We start from the raw sequence: 21,228 nt of genomic DNA, 5'->3' as shown, positions 1-21,228 counted from the left end.
TAATATATTGTCTAATGGGATTTTCAGTGTGCATAGCTTCAGTCGACAGAAAAAAATAGGTAAGAGAATGGACCTATACTGTGGTGTTGTCAGTATTCCATTTGAAGTGGAAAATATTGATTCAATGTACATTGTAAAAAGTATATATATTATATAATCTCTAACAGAGCCAACAAACCATCTACCTATAAAAAATAGCCAAAGTAAAAATTGATAAATGTAACACTAAAAACTTTCTTTTTTTTTTTTTTTGTATTTTTGTTTTTTTGTCTTTTTGAGATAGGGTCTCGCTATGCAGTTCAGGCTGGCCTTGAGCTCACTTTGTAGCCCAGGCTGGTCTCAAACTCACAACGATCCTCCTGCCTCAGCCTCCCAAGTGCTGGGATTACAGGCGTGCACCACCACCCCTGGCTAAAAGTTTTCAACAAACCCCAAAAGGGAGGAGAGGGAAGACAAAAGAATAAAGAATAATATAGATAGAATTAAATAATAAACTAAAAATATCAAGATAACATTAAGTATGAATGGCCTAATCACACCAATTTAAAGACAGACATAGTCAGAAAAGATAGAGGAAAAAACCCCAAAATGATCAACAACAAGAACAAGAAAACCAACCCATGATTCAGTAAATTCACTTCAAATATGATATTGGTAAACTAAAAAAGATGATAAAAGACATAAAACAAATCTAAGATATATATGCTAATTACAAGAAAACTGGAGTGGGGGGATATTAATGTGGACTAATTGTTGTCATCTCAGAAAACTTGTTTCCAACAAATGCTTGTAATTTATCCCATACTTGCACTCGCAGAAGGGAGTTTGAGTGGTCTCTGTTTTCTGAGAATTTGGGAAATCCCACATTTCATAAAGGATGTTTACTTTTCCCTATGTCTAAAAGCTGGATTCCAATAGTTCTTATAACTGATACTCTGTTTCTATGCCTTCCTGTATATAAAGTGTCCTTTTATTTCAGTTCTGAAGCATGATTAGCTTTGAACTATAATATATTGTGTATTATATTTGATAGCACTATAAATGACAATAGAATTTAACATGTATCAATAATGCACATAAAGTGATGGCCATACACATGAGCGCTGTGACCTACAGGCAGTGACAACAGCTGCAATTTCCTCCCTTCTTTTCAGAGGCCATAGATTGTAAGAAGCATCTGCATAAAAAGTGGTTTTAGACTTGGTAGGATAAGGTCTATGCATTCAATAATGTCCGGAATATCACACACCTCAAAGTGTTCACATTGTTCATCTGTGAATCAGTCAGTCAGTTGGCAGACAAATATGTTATCAGCTTTTGAGATATACCTATGAACAAAACATTTAAGATTCTCCAACCTTGTGAAGCTTACATTCTATCAGGGCAGACAGATGATGTATAATAACCTTAATAAATAGGTTACAGGAAAAAGAAGGACAAGGGAAGAGGGGATCCAGGGGAGCAGGAATAGGGTGGGAATGGCTGTGGTGGGTTAGGACAGTCAGGATAGTCCCTTTAAAATGTTAACATTGGAGCCAACTTAACAAAGGGAAGGAGTTAGCCAACATGATGTCTGGTGGAAGATGTTGCATACAAGGAAATATCTGGTGCAGAAATCCTGAGGCTGAGGCATGAGAAAATGTTCTGGTCTCAGAAAGAAGCCAATATGACCGCAGCAAGAGTAAAGGGAGAGAGCATGCTAGGAGGTGATGCTAGAGAGGGAACAGGCCATGTATGGAGCCTTTTAGGCTATCATAAGAGGCTTGGGCTTTGCTATAGGAGGCATCATAAGCTAAAAGTATGAAAATACTCTGTCACTTCTGTTATCAAGTCTCTTTACTATCCATGGAGCCATCCTCCCTTTTCTTCTCTCCCCCTTTCTTCTTTGAACAAACATATGCTTTACTTTTCCTTTTGGGGGAAATCGTGCCTAGTTGGAACGCTTCACACTTATTTAGTGATTCATGTTCAAGCACATTCGTGTATCCCAGGCAGCACTGTCTTTCAAGTACCCAAAGAATGGTTACATTCCCAGCCTTTAAAGTTGTGTCTTCTCTTTGGAAACATTTGGAACCTTAGCCCATAGAGCAGAAGATAGAGAGATATTGTAATTAGTCTTACCTACTGTTTTGCACCAACTCTGCAAAGAGAAAAGAGGTCCCATAAGTCAAATACAGAGGATACATGGGCATTCCAGTCCCCCCGAGAATAGTCACTCTGCTCTTTCTTACGTTTCTGATGTTGTATTCTGGGTGAGGCCAGACTTATAAATTTTACCTGTGATTTAGTAAAGGCACTTAGTTTTTCTTGGAATGACTTCTGCACTCTTACGGAGAGGGAGAATTTCTGACTGCTGGACAAGACGTGAGGCCAATTCTGGGATCAGGTGTGGTGACAGGTTTCTAGGAAGAGCACTGTATATGGCATCGCTTTTTAAAATCTGAGAGAGGAATGCTGTCATTATTATTCCTAAAGGAAACGAGTAAGTGGAAAACGTGGAAGAGGGATTACACCACTGAGATGGCTTCTTTACTCCAGGGAATCTTCCTCACTTCTCTCTCCTTTGTAAGATGATTAATAGATTGATTTTATTTAAAATGAGGAAACAAATCAAACCATTAAATGTTTATATTGAAAGCAAATACATTAATAAAGGTAGCGAAGCTTTCTGTAGGCCACATGGCCTGCCCCTCAGCCCATAAATGCTCCTTCTGACTTTCCAACACAACTGCCAAACACTGCCTCCACACATTCTTTTCAAAACTTCTTTTCCATTCCAAATCCACTTGGTACTTTCATTACAGTCTTGTTAAAATTGCAAGATGTCCAGAGGGATTTGCAGGATAAATTTTTCCCTTTAGTGAGGATCAGCAAAAGAGGAAGTATATAAAAGCATTTGAAGCCCGTATTCCTTCAGGGAAACATACTAAACAAAAATAGTGACACTCCTATAGGAAGATCTTTTAATTTGACATTGTTTTAATGGTTAGCATTTGGGCAATGTATATGGTTCCTTTTTATTTTAGTACCTTGTAGAACATCCTGAATAGGACTACTGGGACAGATAATATTATTTTATTTACATGTGGAACAAATAAGTGAATGTAACTATGAGATATATGTTGGTCGTTGGCTTCATGTAAGTGCAGCCATGAATTTATGATGTAAGTTCTTAGAAACAGGTTCATTTTATCTGATTTTAAATCTCTCTTCTTACTTCCTCTAGGTAAGGCTTTTTTTATGGGATCTGGTACCTCTTTTATTCTCATATAGGGGTATAAGACATTATGGATAACATTTTTTGTGCTTCCCTATGTAGGAATATATATTTAAATGTAGTAAAACTCTCTTGTAAATGACAAACCCATTCACCAGCATGATCCATCTGACTTGTGTTTGTTCTCTCCCTATCTCCAGACTGAGAGATAAAGAGATTATAAAGGAATGGTTTTGGGAATGGAGTGATAGGATCTGAATGATAGGACCCCCTAGGACTTGCAGGTACACAAGATATCATGAATTTTTTTTATAATTATTTTTTCCTTTTAGGTTTTAAACTTGCCTGAGTTGATTGATGATTCCAAGTATAAAACCAACCATCTTCGGGTACAGAATAGAAAGGAGCTTATTAAAATACTGTCTGCACGGTAAGCTTGGATTAATGTACATTTAAGAATTATTATGTGATATGGTAACCATTTAACTAGTGTTTTGTATTTTTTTTTCTTTTTTGGCTCATTTACGGTAGTTTGTAAAATTCTCTTCAGTTTCCCAAAACTGTATAATGGAAAGATATTTTTAAACTATTTGTTGTTGTTGTTCAAAAACACTTGAAAGCATTTAAATGTTTTATTAAGTACTGAGTCATAACAATAATATAAATAGGAGAGTCAAAATGTCGTAAATTGGGTTGCTTATCTGTGGCCTGTAGCTGTTTGGATTTAGTGTATTGTAAGTAGTAATAACAACAATAGCCACAATTATATTTAACATTATTTTGTAATTTTATTGTGACAAGTGCTCTGCACACATTGTTCTGTGTAACCCTTATAGTCACCTTGTGAGACAAGATCTTTTATTCCCATCTTGTAGGTAAGAAAATGAAGGCAAAAAGCTCAAGAGTTTATTAGCTTTTCTGAGCCTCTTGTGGGAATCACGATTTATGGGTCATGTTAATTAACTAGAATGTTTGATTTTGAAAGTATTCTTTCATGTCAGATTGTGCTTTTGTAAAACATACACTAGTTTTTCAACTTTGCCCCCCAAAAAAAGAAACTCCGCAAGTAATAATCTGCCTCTTTCACATCAGTCTCACTTTTGTTTGCTTCTAATAATAGCCTTTGTGAGTTTCATGGATCTAAATTCCCACATGAGCAGTTCTTCAGGATGGAAGATTTGTTCTAATTATGCTAATAATTTAAGTACTTTTGTTCGGATACTACAGCTAGTCTTTTGAAAAGGTCCGTATATTGCTATGTACTATATACAAGAGCTCTTAAAAAAATAAAATTCTACTGTTACTTTTATTTCTGTTCCCTTTCTATTTTTCAGCCCCTACACTAAATTCTGAGTTAATATTCATTTACCTGTTTGCCTTCCTGGATTTTAAGCACTCCTTCTATTCACTGTCTGTATCTCCATCATTTGCCAAATGTTTTTCATGTCAATGGAGCTCTGTGTGTGGAACTGATACGCACAGACCAGCGAAATGAGAATTGGGTGCCCCTTTCCTGGTCATTAGTTAAGTATAACTTGGAGTCTACTGCAAAGCCCCAGAGCCCTCAGTGATTAACCTTTCTCTACATGAGAATTGGCCATTTATTTCAGCTTTTTGCCTCTTAACCTCTCAAGCATTTTTAATCCATTTAATTCATTGATATGACTTTTTCCTTTCACACCATGGTTACCAAGTTTCAATAATAGCCACTTGTGAGAACCTTATCAAAAGCTCTTTGATAGTCCAAATAAATCATGTCCATGCTGTGAGAAGATCCCAAGGAAAATATAAAACCTAGGCAGATAGAAGCATCATCCTATTATTTAGTTGCCAGCACTTTGATGGCTTCAAGAACTGTGCACTGAGTCATGAGTTTCCTCTGTCCTAAAACTTTTATTTCTTGCTAAATTCTGTTATGGAATTCTACTGTGAAAAGACTTTTTGCAGAATCTGTAACAGATTAATTGTTATTTTTCCTCTTTGGGGGTGAGTTAAATAATCTGTCACCTTCTTTCTCCTTTCATATACATATATCCTAGAGTTGGGTGTCTCAGCATTTTGGAACTCCTGAGGTTGTTATGTTTCTATATTGAGACTCAAGAAAGAATACAGAATCACACAACACGGAAGAGACTAGGGGGTCTTCTGAAGAAAGGAAATTTGATCGGGGCAATCCCAGCATCAAAGTTGCTGCTGTTACACACAGACCAGATGGCAGCGAGAGCTGTGGGCCATGTGAAGGCCGGCCTTTCTACTCTCTTCTCTACACGGTGAATCTTTGGTGCTCTTTGTGACTTGCGGTTCTCCAGGTCTCTTCAAGCTCAAGCATCTCCTCTATTGTGGATCAAGCAGTGATGATCAGAGGAAATTAGGGCATTAATTCATTTCCATTTCGTACTTCATTGTGTGTTTTTCTGAACAGACATCACTGAGTCCATTCATACAATTTAGTGCTTGGCTTTCAGAAGTCTCTGCTATACTGCGAAATTTATGATTTTCATTGTATGATTTTGTCTTTTTTTTAGTGTTCAAAAACTTTAGTGACTTTCCGTGAATTACAAGGCTAAATCCAGTCTCTTCAGTCTGACAGCACCTGTCTTCCACAGTCTTGACGTTAGCTTTCCTGTTGACCTCTCCTCATCTGCTTCAGCAGAAAGTCCCTGCTCCAGCCACACTCCCATTTGGTTTCTTTGGTTTTTCTCTCTGGAATGTTTCCCATCCTCAGTGTTATCTTGAATACAATTAAGCCTACAGTGGCAGTTCTGCATCTCTGGGGAGCCACCGGGTCTAATATCTCTGTCTGCTTCCCCGTCACAGGACTGCACCTTCAGGAAAGAAGGTGTTCTTTCTGTGCCTCAGGTCCAGCCTATCAGTTATGGAACAAACACAATCACTGTTAGTTTTCCTGAGGGTGGTGTTGCTCAGGAGCCTTCTCTGCTCAACTTTCTAGTCTTGCTCTTCATGTTTTTTGAGTACAGCCATCTCAGAACTTGTCAATCACTTTGAGTTGATTTTATAACAACAGAGCCACATTCACTCCCAACCACAAGGAGGCAAGGAGAAAGGAAGGAGAGGAACCAGTATAAATTCAGGCCAGATAAATGTTACTATCATTATTTGCACTTTGCAGATGAGAATTCTGAAATTTAGGGAGGTTAGTCTCAAGGTCAAGCACATAGGGAATAGTTAGAAATGAGATTTGAAAGCCCACCCCTTTTCCACGTATATTACCTCCCTGAAGTGGCACACAACCTGTGCCTGTGTACTTGTTTGTTTAGTCACTCAGTAAATCTTTATTGAGCACTTACTATATGGTAGGCAGTGTCACAAACACTGGAAATAGAGAAGTGAAGAAAACAAAGTAAACTGTTGAAAAGTAGTTCAGGGAAGGGAACAGAAGAGTGTCAGAAGTTGGCGTGCAAATGGTTCTCTCATTCAGGTAGACCAGGAGAGCCTGTCTGATAGAGGGGCATTCGAGCAGAGGTGTACCAGAAAGGAGAAGGAGGTTGGCAGGCACATGGCAGAAGCATTTAAGGGGGGGGTGCATGGTGGGGAGTTTAAGGTGCAGCACAGAAGACAGTGCTGGAGCTGGGGGAGCAAGGGGAAGGGCAAGGACGGTTCAGGAAGAGTGTGGAGGGGGCAAGTAGATGAGCTTGTGAAGGTTAAGAGAGCTTTTGTGACAAAGCAGGTGAATAATCTTGTGAAAGAAAGTAATTTTTGGTCATAAAATAGGTTTGCTTCCCAGAAGCTTCTATTTTCATTCTAACATGAAGAGATATTTTAAAGGGGAAAAACTCTACCTCAGTGGTGATGAACCTATGGCACTCATGTCATCGCGGGCTGTTTGTACCATTGAAAACTCTAAAAGGTTTGCCATCACTGCCCTACCTGACAGTTCTAAGTACTCCAACAACAGGGCATCAGAAAGACCCCCTTTGTTCCTTGGAAAGACCTGAGGAGCTCATGAGATTCGGTGGTGTATGCTTTTTATTCATTTATTAACTAATTTATTTATTTATTTAACACATATTTACCAAATACCTAGTGTATTCCAGGGACTGTTCTGAATGTTAGGAATATGGGATTAAAAATAGACAAAAATGCTTACCTCTTGGATGCTTTTGGGGGCGGGTAGTGGAGATTGAACCTAGGGGTGTGCTGCTGTTGGCATGCATCCTCAGCCTTGAACTCCTCACCCTCCTCGCTCAGCTCACCAAGTAGCTGGGATCACAAGGCATGAACTATCCTACCCAATGTGTGCTGGACTTGTATCAGGGTAACCCTAGCAGACTTGCGAGTAGACAGGATTCCTTTGGTTGTTTTGAAATGTTCTGTAACAACACTTGTTTTGATGAGCCGAGGAAGTTGGTTTACTATATTCTCCCATAACCTTTAAAACATTTTAAAAAAAGTATTGCAGCTACAGGCTGTGCCTGTTAATCATTTGTTTTCTGGTTTTTTATTTTTATTTTTTTTGAGTGTATACATACATACTACAACTTTTTCTGGTGTGGTTTGCCAATCACTTCTATAATGAAAGCATATTTTTAGTAACAGTAGCTACATTACCATGTGAGTATAGCATATTTTTGTCTGTTGTCTGCTATTAAACATTACATCATAAGCACTTTTCTTCGAAGCTCATATACTTTCCTTAGTCTTTATTTTTATTTTAGAAAATCTTTAAAATCTGTAAAAATGTAGAAGGATCTGTGAGAATGAATTAGCAGTACAGATAACTTTAAAAATAAACTATCGGATGGAGTCACTGTATTCATTAAAGCAAAACAAAACTTCTTTCCCCATACACCCAATTTGATACCCCAAACTGAAAACTGAAGTATTTATAGAATTTTACAAAGTCTGCACTCCTAAATAGACACATGGATTTCCTCTTGTGTCTCAAAGTCTTCATTCCAAGTGTTTTTCCTGAGCAATTTGAGTAATTCCATCCCTGCCCATGGTTAAATGTTCATTTAAGTTTTTCAAATCAGGTGTTTTCTTTGCATGCTATAAAATTCACAGACTTTTAGAAAGTGCCGATCAGATACGTCTGTCACTTGTCTCACTTGCCTGGTGTTTTTGCTGAGTACAGTTTGAGCCCACTCTCCAGAGCACAGGCCTTGGTCAGGACGGCAGCTGCCTGTTTTGGTCATCAGCTCTGCATTTTCCCCAGCCAGCACACACAATTCCCCTCCAGTGCTCTCAGGTGCTATTCTCTAAGCCCTGTGAGCAAGTCCTTTTTTTTTTTTTTTTTTCTTTTAGTTTTAGCACAGAAGACTTTCCCCTTGAGCTTGCCATTTTATCCAGAGTGTTGCAGAAAGTCTGTTTACCCAGCTGCTAATACTGTGAACTAGGAAACCTAAAGCATACTAAAGATCCCTAGCTAGGACATGGGAGAAGAGAAATCACAAGACTAACTCAGGGTCTGATAAACCCTTTCCCTTCAGTGCTTAAGGAACAAAAGACCCTTAAACCTGTGCTACCGACTCACCAGATCAGCGTTTTTGCAATATATTACTGAGAGAGAGAGAGAGAGAGAGAGAGAGAGAGAGAGAGAGAGAGAGAGAGAGAGAGATTGGACATCATGATGTGTGCTGAATCTAAGAAGCAAACAATAAAGATGATGTATTAGTGGCTGGGGAGAAATAATAGGAAGACATGAATTGAGGATGAAGGAAAAGAAATGAAGGAGAAAAGAGAAATACAATTCATTTTAGTCCTTCCCTCTCCCTCTCTTTATCTACATTCATTGGCCATTGACTGTGTGTCTGGTCCTGCAGATAACAGGTGAAAGTTGAAATCTGGGCTCTCTGGCTCATGAACTAAACAGGAAAATGAGGGAAGCTATGAGTTAAAAATATGCAGGAGGTGGTAGAGCCCTGGGGCCCATAGAAGAGGCATCTGCTTTGGGCTGGGAAAATCAAGGAAGGCTTCCTAGAAGCAGTGCCACTTCAGAAGAGTCTTGAAGGACAAATAGAATTAGGCAGGTGAAGGAAAGAGTTAATTCAAAGAAGGAAATATTGATCTGAGTATAACTTTAGAGCAAGGGAAAAATCATGAGAAAAGAATAAAAATTAATTTGAAAAAAATTTTAAAAATTTGGAAAGATGCTGGTAACAGCTATTAAATTTTGGAAAATTGTTACTCATGCAAAGCAAGTGTATGTCCATATTGTCCTAATGAAATCATTTTAAAGAAATTGGACACCCTGGTTCCTCATGAATAAAAATAATAGCATTAGATATATCTGTCTTTTCAAGTATTATGACAATCTATTAAAATAAATGAGTTGTTAACAATTATTTTTGGTTTTAAATGATGAGTTTTTTCTTAAATTAAGTTTCTGATATATAATTTTATATGTACTTATTTTCAGAGTTTATTGAACTATTTTGAAATGAAATGTTGTCCTATTTCAGACTTTCTAAACAGAGGTTCTAAATAAATATTTGGCCAGCTGAATCTGCAGTTCATTACAGATCTCCCTCTAATCTGATCATTTTCAAAATTTGACATTGAATTATTCTTTTTTTTTTTTTTTTTTTTCTCCGGTACCGGGAACCGAACTCACGACCTTGAGCTTGCCAGGCAGGCGCTTTTGCCGCTGAGCTAAATCCCCAGCCTGACATTGAATTATTCTTGATAGACCTATGTAGAGTACTGGAGAATTGAACCGGAACCATTGCTTGGCTGTTGATGGTGGGACTGTAATTTCAAAGGTGCCAGATTTAGTGTTAGTTTTTCATAGGCTGACGCTTTGGTACTATTCGGTGAATTTGGTCATTGCATTTCTCTGCTTAGGTACCTCTGGGATGCTCCCTACCTTCAAGAATAAAGTTCACACCATTTACCCTCTTGTGTCAGCTGAGGGTGGCCAGGTGTTTCGTTAATCCATGGCCTCCTTTGTGCTCTATGCTTTACACTAAAATATGAAGCCTCTTTATCTTGCTGCATCAAACGTCAGGATCTTTTCCTGCCTTGTCTGTTGGAAGCAGCTGCTTCCATGCTTCTGCATCAGGGCATCTTTTGCAGTCAGCTGTCATCAGTCACTTCTCTTCCTCCTCAACAGGACAGTCCATTTCTTAAGGCAGAAACAATGTCTTTTTGATCTTTATTTTTGTGTCTGTTTGAGTTCCTGGCACTTAATAAATGTTCTTACAGTTAGCAAATGTGTGAATCCATGATGACAACACTATCCGAGGATAGGAGCAGAACTGGCCGGAGGGAAAAGAGAGAAGATCCCCAGTGTCAGGACCTATGGAACATAAAGAGGACTTTGCACTCACTGGGGAAGCTCATGTTACAACTAAAGACTGTCAGAAGACCTGGATTGGAGATCCTCATCTTCCACTGACTGCCTCTGTGGTCTGAGTAAACCCTCTGATTGCTCTGAGCCTCAAGCTCTCATATATCAGGGGCACATACCAAAACTCCACCATAGTGAGCATTAAAAAAGTAGAAAGGCATGGAGGCACCCAGCTCACTGCTGAGCGTGCAAAAGTACCTACACGATCAGAGACGCTCAGTCCTTGAGAATCATAAATTATACTTTCCCAACTTTTTTAACCATTCGAATTCTATAGCATTTTAAAATTCATGAACCTCATGTATTTGAGAGATATTTTTCCTGTCAAGCTATCATTATTATAAGGATCAATTTTCACCGTCTTTATTTAATAAACTTCTACTTATCTGTCAGTCAGAAATCCTGACTGGGATGCTATAACTGTGTAGTATTATTGTTCTGATAGGATTTAGTTCTAACAGAGGTAAAGCCAGAGATTTTAGTTGGCCTGCCTGGCTTTGTTATAGGTAGACAAATGATGTGTATTTAACTTTTTAAAAAATTAAAAATAGCTCACAGAATTAGGAATGCATTTACGTGTATACTACTTTCCTAATAAAGGATATTAAGAGCATCCATTTTGTCAAGCCCCAGATGAGCCATAAGAACCCGTATTCTGTTCTCTTCAAGAGACACTTGCTCCGCAGCATTGGCAGTGAATTCGTTACTTGTGAACCCTCCACTTGAGTTATTCCTTCCACTTGTGGCTGTACTTCCAGAAAGAATGAAACACTTTGTGTGTTCCTTAGTTGCTATGTTGTCTTAAGAGCTTCTGTGAAAATCTTCAGCCAGGGTCTTTGAGCTCTTAAGTAAAAATACACCCATGAGCTCTCTTGTGTCATTTTTATGGATAAATTTTTCAAAGTTTTAATGGCCATCTTTTGCCTTCCTAGGCAGGAGCTGTGCTGCTGAGATATATCCCCAGCCCTTCGTTTGCCTTTCTGAGAGCTGTTGACTTTACTTTTTCCATTAAATAACACTCATTTCCTTTGTTTTTATTTTTGATAGAAAATCCAACTACCTCATCTTTAATTTCTAATAGCTATTTATCTTCTACCCCTTCCTCTTTGCTCCTTTTCTGGGTCCCTATTTCATTTCTTCCTGCTGCCTTCCTTTCATGCTGCATCTACCCAACCCTTTCTCTGCCTTTCACAGTTTGAACAGTTTTAAAATTAAACAGGAATGGATACATACTACTTGTCACTTATTTACATGAGGGCTTCGTTGGCTGCCTGGTTGGCCTAGGGGACAGGGAAGGTTTTTATCATTAACTACCTATATGATACGATTTACAAGGACTGGAAGGAACTTCCGTTCCACAGAACATAACCCTTCTTAAATATAGTTTTGCAGATTTCAAATTCTTCAGTAATACACTTTTTTTAAAGAAATGGTTTAGCAGTTTGTCCATTCTTAAGTTTTAAACAATACATAGAAGTGAAAGAATGAACTCTGATCCCTCAGTGTAAATAAATTTTCCCAGACCTTGTCCTCAGACTGGATTTTAATGTGGAGACAATAGAGAAGTCATCAAAACACTGGTTGCCTAACGTGGGTGAAGAGGAGTGGAATAAAGCACTGTCAGGGCCCCAGAGATAAAGCTTTTGCTCCTGACACTTGCCCAGGGCTGGGAGGCTGTGGAAGTCTCTTTTAACTCTGATGAATTCAACCCCTCCCTAAACCTGGCAATCATTGGCTCTCCTATGTGTACATGTTTTTAATATATATAGAGAGAAACTTATTGTTGTCTCCCTTTGAAACTTTTTTGCTGGTCTAATATTCCATATGATTGCATTTTAAAATCTCTTCTGCCAGCCTTTTCTCCTGACTTCTATTAAGGTCTTACGATGTTGCATTTCAAGTGATTTATGTATATCTTTGACCTACATATTTCGCTTATTATAACCTCCTGCAGCCCCTCATCATGCCTTGAATCATTTCATTGTAGGTTTATCTGGCATTCACTGTGGCAGAGCTAATTTGGATAAATGGATCTGATGTTTGGTGAGAGTCACATTTGTTTTCTGATGCATTCCTTGGCAGATCTGCCATTATCAGCTAATAGATGGTCCCTTATAAAATGTCTATATTTTATGTAGTACATTTTCTAAAAGTTGGTTATTTGGAGAGAGATTTAAGTGGTGATGTTTTGTTACTATAAAATCAGCCTTGAGGGTAAAAGAAAGAAATGGGGCTTTGGAAAGCATGTCTTTGGCTTACAGAATGCAAAGGGAGCCGCCGCAACTCCAAACAAGCTCCTCGTGACCAGGGCTCTTTCCACCCTGTTAAGAGAATTCTTTGTGACTGAGAATCAAATGATGTCTTTAAGTAAGTCAGGATGTAATGGAATGTCATCCCACTGCTCCAGCCCCCACCCCGCTTCATTTTTTTTCCAGGAGAGCTATAAACCATTCTGCACTGCCTTTTAGTAGAAAGAATTAGGTGGTGTTTGCAGGATATTTATATGCATGTGTAGGGAGGGAATGATAGTGGTGGAAGGAGTCTAGTAAACTCTATTTCCCTGGATAAAACATTTAATACCCTCATCTCTCTATTGGAGTTTAATGTATATTTTTTAGATTTATGGAATGTTACAGTCTTAAACACTTGGGGAGCTGGATAGAACTTGGTATATTATCAAATTTAACCATTTGTTTAGCATAACCACTGAAATTTATCAGTATCTTGGCCAGAGATCCACTAGAACCTGGTGGGAGGATCTGTAAGGCAATGCTGAAGGCCTTCCTATTGGGAGGATGTAGGTACAGCTCTCCAGACTTTTCTGGCTGACCTTTTTTTCGCTCTTGACATTTGCATTGAATGGAGAATCTGGAATTTGACTCAATCTCCTGATACTCTGGATTGCTCCTTAGACACCCTGATTTTCCTGTCCTACCCAATTATCTGCCTGCCTATGGCTTAGAGTGATTTCTGTTTTCTAACTACTTTACCCCCACTTGGGTTCTAGTCTTATCTCCTCTTAGCACTGGCTTTCCAGCATAGGCCTTCTTGAGCCTTTGATCTCACATCAACTGATGTTTCTAGTAAGAGCGGACTCCACTTTTCATCCAGTGCTGACAGCTGACATCCCTGCTGAGTCTAGATTTCCACCAGCTGTCCAGCATCTTGGAATATTCCCTAGTGGCCAGATGCGCCTGGCCATCATCACCTGGACAATCCACAGTAGTTTTGGCAAGTGACTCACTGCTTCTATGGCTACACCCTACCCAGCTTAGTTATACTTTAATGTTATTTCCCTACAACACTATTTGTTGGTGAGGCTCAAATTGGGAGTCTTTTGATTCTCAGTGTCTTTTTCCATAGTATTCACATAATACCTAGTTATTCCTCTTTTCTCTATCTGAAAATTTCATGTTTAGAATAATCCTGGCCAGGAAAAGAAAATGAGGGAACATCATTTTCTTTCTCCCTCCTTCCTTTTCTTTTCCCTCCCTCCTCTCTCTCTCCCACACACAGAGTCACCTATACACAACTTTTAACCTTTTAATATATAATTTTGTATTTTCCTTTTCAGATGATCTTTTTTTCCTCCTCTTTTGTGAATTATTTTCTTTTCTCATTTGCTAACTTTGGAAAAAGAAAAATCCAGACATTGGAATGTCTGAGTTTATTTAAGTCTCAGTACTCTGTTCAATTTAATGAATGGAAACAAAAAAGGAAAATCTAAATGCTGGCCTGGATCTTTGTGGCTCTGGGATTGGCCCTTTTTGGTGGCCATTGATACGCATTGTTTTTGGAAAATAAGGGTAATGGATGGTTGCAATTATTTTCAGACACATCAAAATATAGAAATATATTGCATATAGTCACCAGAGCTATTAGAAAATCACAGAGAAATTGTTAGAAAGATAATTGTTGTTTAATAATATGCTATTATCTAAAACAGAAGAGGGAAAAAAGAATAAAATTGGTTACTGTATGCACATTAGTAAGTACAGGTTTTTCTTTCAGATGGTTATATTTTTTAGACTGAAAAACAAAGGCACTAAAAATACTGAATGTAATATTAAAATAATTCTTAAAAATGAACAACTAATAGAGTTTAGTATGTGGTCAGTTACAACATCAATATTTAGGAAATAGTACTTTCCTGTTTAATTGAAAAATGTAATGATAAAGAGCTTCTATGCATGGTTAGCAGCAGCAGATTCTATGCATGGTTGCCAAAGATAAAATACTTAGGGATAATAGTAAAAAGATAGGTATGGGATTTACATGACAAAACAAAACAAAGCAAAAACAACTGAAACAAAAAAATCCAAACTATAAAACTTTGTTGGTTAGGAAGAATGTTATAGATATGTCATTTTTTTTGTATTAGCTTTTTAAACAACATTCCAAACATCACTAGAACAGGGTTATATTGATAATTTAACAAATTGTATAGTTAATTTTCAAGAACAGGCTAATAAATAGTGCATAATAAAACATAAATTCATACTCTTCTGGGGAGAAAGCAATTGGTCAATAAACATATACAACCTTAAAGTGACATTTTAGTGAACCAGTAATTGTACTCAAAACCAACCAACCACCAACCAACCAACCAACCAAAACCGCAAAATTTTTTATTACATGGGAAATGATTGTTATATAAAATTAATGTAAAAGGCAAATTTACAGGTTATAGTTGGCCCTCCATATGTCTGTGTTCAACCACTGCAGATAAAAAGTATTAGAAAAAATTTGTCTAAATTGACCATATGCACACTTTTTCCCCTTGTCATCATTGCCTAAACAATATGACCTAATAACTGTTTATGTGGTATTAGATAGTATAAGTAATCTAGAGGTGATTTAAAATACACACAGTACATAGGCTGACTGCAGATCCTATGTCATTTGCATAAGAGGCTTGCACTCTAACTCTGGCTGTCCTTGGGGTTCTGGAACCAATTTCCCATGGATATCAAGGAAGATAGTTGCCAAGGAAGGAAACCTAAATTTTAATTGTGGTTTCCTCTGGATAACATTTTAGGTTACTCTTGTTATAACAGTCTTATATTTCTCTCTGTTTTCCAGATTTTAATATGAGCAAATTCATAATCAATAAATTGAAAAGCTAACATTACAGTATATACACCAATTTATTAAAAGGTGCTTGAAAGAAACAAAAAATAAACCCAAAACTTTGTGCTCTGATCTAGCTGGTAAACATACCAGCAATTTTACTCTAAGCCTTCGTCAGTTAGGGCCAAAAATGGTAAAAAAAAAAAAAAAAAAAAAAAATTAATGCTATTTATGAAAATGGCTCTGGTTATTAATTCTTTTCTTTTTCTTTTCTTTTCTTTTTTTTTTTTCCTGTACTGGGAATCGAACTCATGACCTTGTGCTTGCCAGGCAGGCACACTGCTGCTGAGCTAAATCCCCAGCTCCTCTGGTTATTAATTCATGTTCTGAACTTTTACTTCTTGTGAATATCAATAGGAAAGGTACCTGTAACTATTTTCTAACTTTTATGTTACTCTGGACTCATGGTTCAATTTTTATAATAATGTCTTATAGAATTTATTTATTTTCAGTTATAGTTTCCTCCCTTACAAATTCATTGAGAAAGCTGTATATTCTCCTTGCTTTGACATTTTATGGGAGGGAAAGTATAAACTTGGTAAGAGGCAAAAAGACCATGGCTCTAATTTGAGTGCTATGAAACTTTTCGTTTTTTAGGGGGAGAGAGGATGTTTGATGAAACACAGTACACCAATGACTTCTGCCATAAGTAGCAGAATCTACTAACAATTTATGCATGCTTTTGTGGTTGTTTACTGTATTATTCAATAAACTTACATACTTGTTTTAACACTAACCATATGAAATATTTTAAGGCAACATTAACATGTAAAAGATATACATTTTAGAAATGTTAAATGATTTTTTGATAGCTGGTTACCTTTTTTTAACTAAACACATCACTTGATCCACAGAATAGCTAAATATAACACTTAACTAAAATCAAATAAAATAAAATGTAAGATTGTATTTAGTTGCCTTCTTTCAATGACCTTTATTCTTCTCATTCTCAACATGCTTATAAGTCTGAGCTATTCATTCTATAAGGCAGTAGCTTGCCAGCATTACTGACTTATCAGTAGCACTTTTTACCACTGCCTTAAAGTGCTCCTAGGGTTAGAAGAGCATAATTGTGAGCTACAAGTACAGTCGCAGAAATAAAATGCAGCAGCATGATTTAACCAAGGGCAAGAAATAGTTTTTCAGTTTGCATCCAGGTTTGACATACATTTCTGAATACCAATAGCCCCTCTTGGTATATATGTAAAAAAGAAAGTGATTTTAGGAGCTAACTCTTCTCAGAATTAATGTTGGGAATGAGTTAGTTTTACAATTTGATGCTGGGAGTCCAGGGGTGGCTTGGACAAAGCCCTAAGTTTCATTGAATTGTGGGGATTAAACTCAGAATCCCTATCACATAGTCTTCTTTCATTATTTTGCCGTTTTCCCTTCCTTCTCTTTCTCTGCTACCAGTTGCTTTGGTAGGTGGCCTGGAGGAAGTCATGCTAATTCCTCCCAATCTCCCAAGTCAAGCTACAGTTTAACTCATAACATAAAACAATCAAAGAATGTTTAATTAATGCCAGAGCTATCTATGCTATGCTGAAAAAGATAAATTACCTAAATTTTTACGTTAATTGAATTAAGTAATTATGTAATTACTTACAGTTAGTAAAAGATTTAAGAATGATTCAGAAACAGCAGAAGGTAGTATCTTAGTTTGGGTTTGCCTAAAATCTAAGCCAATTGGAGTCTTGGGTGCAAATAATTTATTAAGATGATTCCAGGGAACATAAACGAGCCCGGGAAAACTAAGGCAGAGAGATGGACATTGATGAGCATGTTGCCATTGTGAGTAGCTTGAGGACACTTGAAGTGTGTAGATCACACTTGAGATTCAATATCCCCGGGGGTGGTGGGGATGCTGGGGCATTTATCCACCAGCTCCTGTTCTCTGATGTTTGAGGGGTACCCCTGTTGTAGTTCACCCAACTTTCACAGTGACAGAGAAAGGCACATAGAAAACAGAGGCCCAGGCACCTGAAATGGGAAGCTGTCCGCAGGAAAAAGCTGTTTAAATTTGCTGAACTCAAGTTGTTCAGGGGAACAGTAGATGGGGCATTGCTAGCCTTTACAACTGTGGTGTCTGAGGATGAGAAAATCTAAATAGAGCCATGGTTAACGTAGATTGCAGCTTGAATTAAGCTTCTCGGATTTCAACCCTGAGTTGTCCTGTTAAGACATTATGATGGTCTAGTTATGTAGCTTCTGTGTTTCAGATTTTTCATCTGTAAATTGGGGATAATACTCACAATGCCTATCTCTAGAAATGTTGAGATTATTAAATGAATGAATCTAGTAGGGTTTCTGGTATATGGCAAGCACATGGTATTACTTATTACAGGGGCCTGGCAGGGCAGTCATACAGTACAGTGTGGAGGTGGTTAATTAGTTTTGGGTAACATATTTCTGTGAATGAAGTCTAAGTTTTACTTTTACTTGGCCAGCTACTTTCACTTGAGTTAAGTCTGAACCACAAAACTCGACCTCCACATTGAAACTGTGGTTTCTGCTAAGTTTTGTTTCTCCTGTATTAATTTTGTTTCTCCTTCATTAATTTTAATTAACTTAAATGCATTTTTTACTTCTTTTGTTGAAACAAAATCAGCTCTGTTTAAACACTCCTGACTACCATCTCTAGCAACTTCTTGGTGTTCATAAATCTAAGAAGACATCACCAAGTCCTCATTTAGGCTCAACGGGAGAAGCCGTGCTCACTACCCAAAGGTAGCTAAACTCCTTGGGTGGATGATGCTTTGACTGCCTTTGCATTCACACACTTGTGTCACCATGCGAAGATTCCTCTGATATATCCATGAAGATATTTTGGGTGACCTTTTAGCAACTTTGCAGAAACCCAGTAATAGTTTGTCCCTATAATTTCCTTTATATATCTGTTTAGAACTCAATAAAAAAAAATACAACAGGATTGGGTTGGCATTTTTTCCATTTAACCAAACTATACTAGCTAAGAATTACTACTAGTTCCTTTTCTAACATGAAAAGGGTATTTGAAAGTTCATCAATGGCAAAACATGCATTTAGTTTCCACTATGCCACGTGTACTATCACTGTCATTATTTTGAGTTCTAGGATGACTTTTCCAAGAAATGCTCTCAAATTGTCAAAATCCAGTTTCTTTGTCTTCTGAAATGAGCAGTAACAATGCCTTTCTACAAGGCTATTACTGAATCAGTGAGACTGTAGAAAAGCACCTAGCAGAGTATCAGAGCAGATAGGTGCCCCATATGTCATTTTAGGTTCCACAGGGATGAACACAAATAACTCATCTATTCATAGATTGACTGAGCAATTTATTTCTCCACCCATTGATCTGCCCATGTATGCATTCACTTCCCTTTTCACTACTCCCCTGTTCATTTTGTGAGGTGGTATAGCATGGAGGTGGGGTAGGGTGAGAAGGGCATGATTCTGGAGTTTATGCTCTCTCTGTTATAATCCTGTCCTTTGCTAGCTGCATGACCAAATCACTTAAACCTTTCAGTGCTTCTCCCTCCGGGTCTACATGGGGATGATGTAGTAATTATGGTACAGGATTGTTGGGCTGATTGAATGTGTAATCTATGTAAACTGCTTAAACCAGTGCCTGGCACGTAGGCTAGTCCATAAAAATGTCAGAGTGTCAGCCATCAGACCTCAGGCTCTGTCCTGGCATAAGACTATAACAAGAAACAAGCTGGACTTGTTTCCTGCCCTCTAGTGTGCAGAGTGAGTGGGGATCCCTATGTACTCATATTTGTTTTTTCTTCACATTTGAAAAATATTGGAGAAAAAGAATATGATGGACCCTTCTTTCCTTCCTCCCTCCCTCCTTCCCTCCCTCCTCCCTCCCTTCCTTCCTTCCTTCCTTCCTTCCTTCCTTCCTTCCTTCCTTCCTTCCCTCCTTCCATCTTGTCTCTCATTTATGTAGTACTGGAAATAAAACCCTGGGACTTTACCCTGACATATTCCTAGCCATTTTTTTTATTTTTTTGAGACTGGGTCTCACTAATTTGCCAAATTGCCCAGGCTAGGCTCAAAGTTTCAGTCTTCCAACCTCAGCCTGGTGTGTACCACCAGCCCAAATGATGGACATTTATATCCTTCCAAATTGTTTTTGGAGTTTTATTAATGTATATGTGTAACTATATGTAATCAATCACATATACATATAGTTGTTGAGTTTTGTTTTTGCATTTAAAGTATTTTATATACATTTTCTATATATTTGCTATATACTACTTTACATTGCTCATATACTGATCTGTTGTATAAATATTTCTTAGTTAACTAAGGAATTTAACTATTGTTGGCATTTAGGGTATTTAAATTTTTCTATTATTTTAGAGGCATTTGATTTGAATATCTTTGTACAAATTGACTCATGTAATCAAAGTTAATGAACAGATTTATAGTTCTTATTAGCAGATTGTTTTCAATAAAGTTAATCTGTTGCACCCCAGTAATATGTAACCACTCAGTGTTGCAACTCTGTACCATATAGCATGATACCTCAAAAGGCTGAATCTGCATTTTTGAAATTCCAAGTAGATCTAAGCACGTTTCCCTGTGATTATTTATCTTCATATTTTTCCTTCAAACAAAATGTTATTTTTCACTGGTAAGTGGTATATAGATTGTTTAAATGCCATACATATCATATATATCTATAGATATCTATATATATTATTGGGCAGTAGGTAAACAATAGAGGAGTGCAGAGCTTGCAAAAGAGATATTTGGTGAAAAGGCACCACTGTTGTTTACAAATGTTTAAGGACTGTTATGGGGAAGAACATTGCATGAAGCTGCTCAGGACTCAACAAGGACCATTGGGAGTAAGTTTACAGGGCAAAGTTCAGGATGAACGTGAACAGTTGTGTTTATAATACTTACAGCTTTAGTTCTCACCTGGGAAGAATCTCAGACTCACCTTCAAGGAAAGGAGAGCAGTGTGGATGAGCTTAGGGAGAATGGGAAAGGAGCAGAAAGATAGGGAAGCTGCACTGAAAGGAACAGTTAGTGTTTATACTGTTTTATCAGTTTTGCATGCCTATATCTGGCAATCTGAGCAACTACTTTGAAGATAACAATATGCAATATAATAACCATGGTTAATTCCCTTTCATCTTGTTTTGAAATTTCGTATCATTTATTATTATTATTTTTTTAAAAAATTCACTTTAAAATTAAAAAAAAAATATGGGGAAGCTGGAGTTCTCCTTTAGAAATTTCCAAATGGCTGGGTATGGTGGCACATGCTTATAATCCCATTATCCCAGCACTCGGGAGGTTGAGGCAGGAGGATTGCTGTGAGTTCAAGGACAGCCTAGGCTACAAAGTAGGTTGAAGTCCAGTCTGAATTGCATAGTGAAACCCTGTCTCAAAAAGCCAAAAAAAAAAAAAAAGTGCAGTAGGTAAAGCATTTCATGCTATATTTGCAAGAAATATTAAGAAATATTGTCTATTAATTGTGCATATAGTTTATAACTGATAAAATGATAGTGTCCTAAAAGTGCTGATTAGTTGATTGTGTTGGGGATGGAAGTTCCTGCTATTCATCTGCTTATAC

At 37.5% G+C, this 21,228-nt stretch overlaps 1 protein-coding gene across 5 annotated transcripts in view; it reads left to right on the top strand.

Annotated features, from left to right (window-relative positions):
- Sugct (succinyl-CoA:glutarate-CoA transferase) overlaps positions 1-21,228 on the top strand; it is a 693,160-nt gene that overhangs the window by 293,864 nt on the left and 378,068 nt on the right. For all 5 annotated transcript variants that reach the window (XM_013521156.1, XM_005397726.2, XM_013521159.1 and 2 more), the window contains one exon: positions 3,550-3,647. In XM_013521156.1, coding sequence (XP_013376610.1) covers positions 3,550-3,647 — 98 coding nt within the window. The remainder of the gene's footprint in view (positions 1-3,549; positions 3,648-21,228) is intronic.

The sequence above is a fragment of the Chinchilla lanigera genome, unplaced genomic scaffold (assembly GCF_000276665.1).
Source record: "Chinchilla lanigera isolate Chin_1 unplaced genomic scaffold, ChiLan1.0 scaffold00059, whole genome shotgun sequence".
Classification (NCBI taxonomy): domain Eukaryota; kingdom Metazoa; phylum Chordata; class Mammalia; order Rodentia; family Chinchillidae; genus Chinchilla; species Chinchilla lanigera.
The sequence above is the reverse complement of the archived record's forward strand: the minus strand, read 5'-3'. Positions and strand labels throughout refer to the sequence as shown.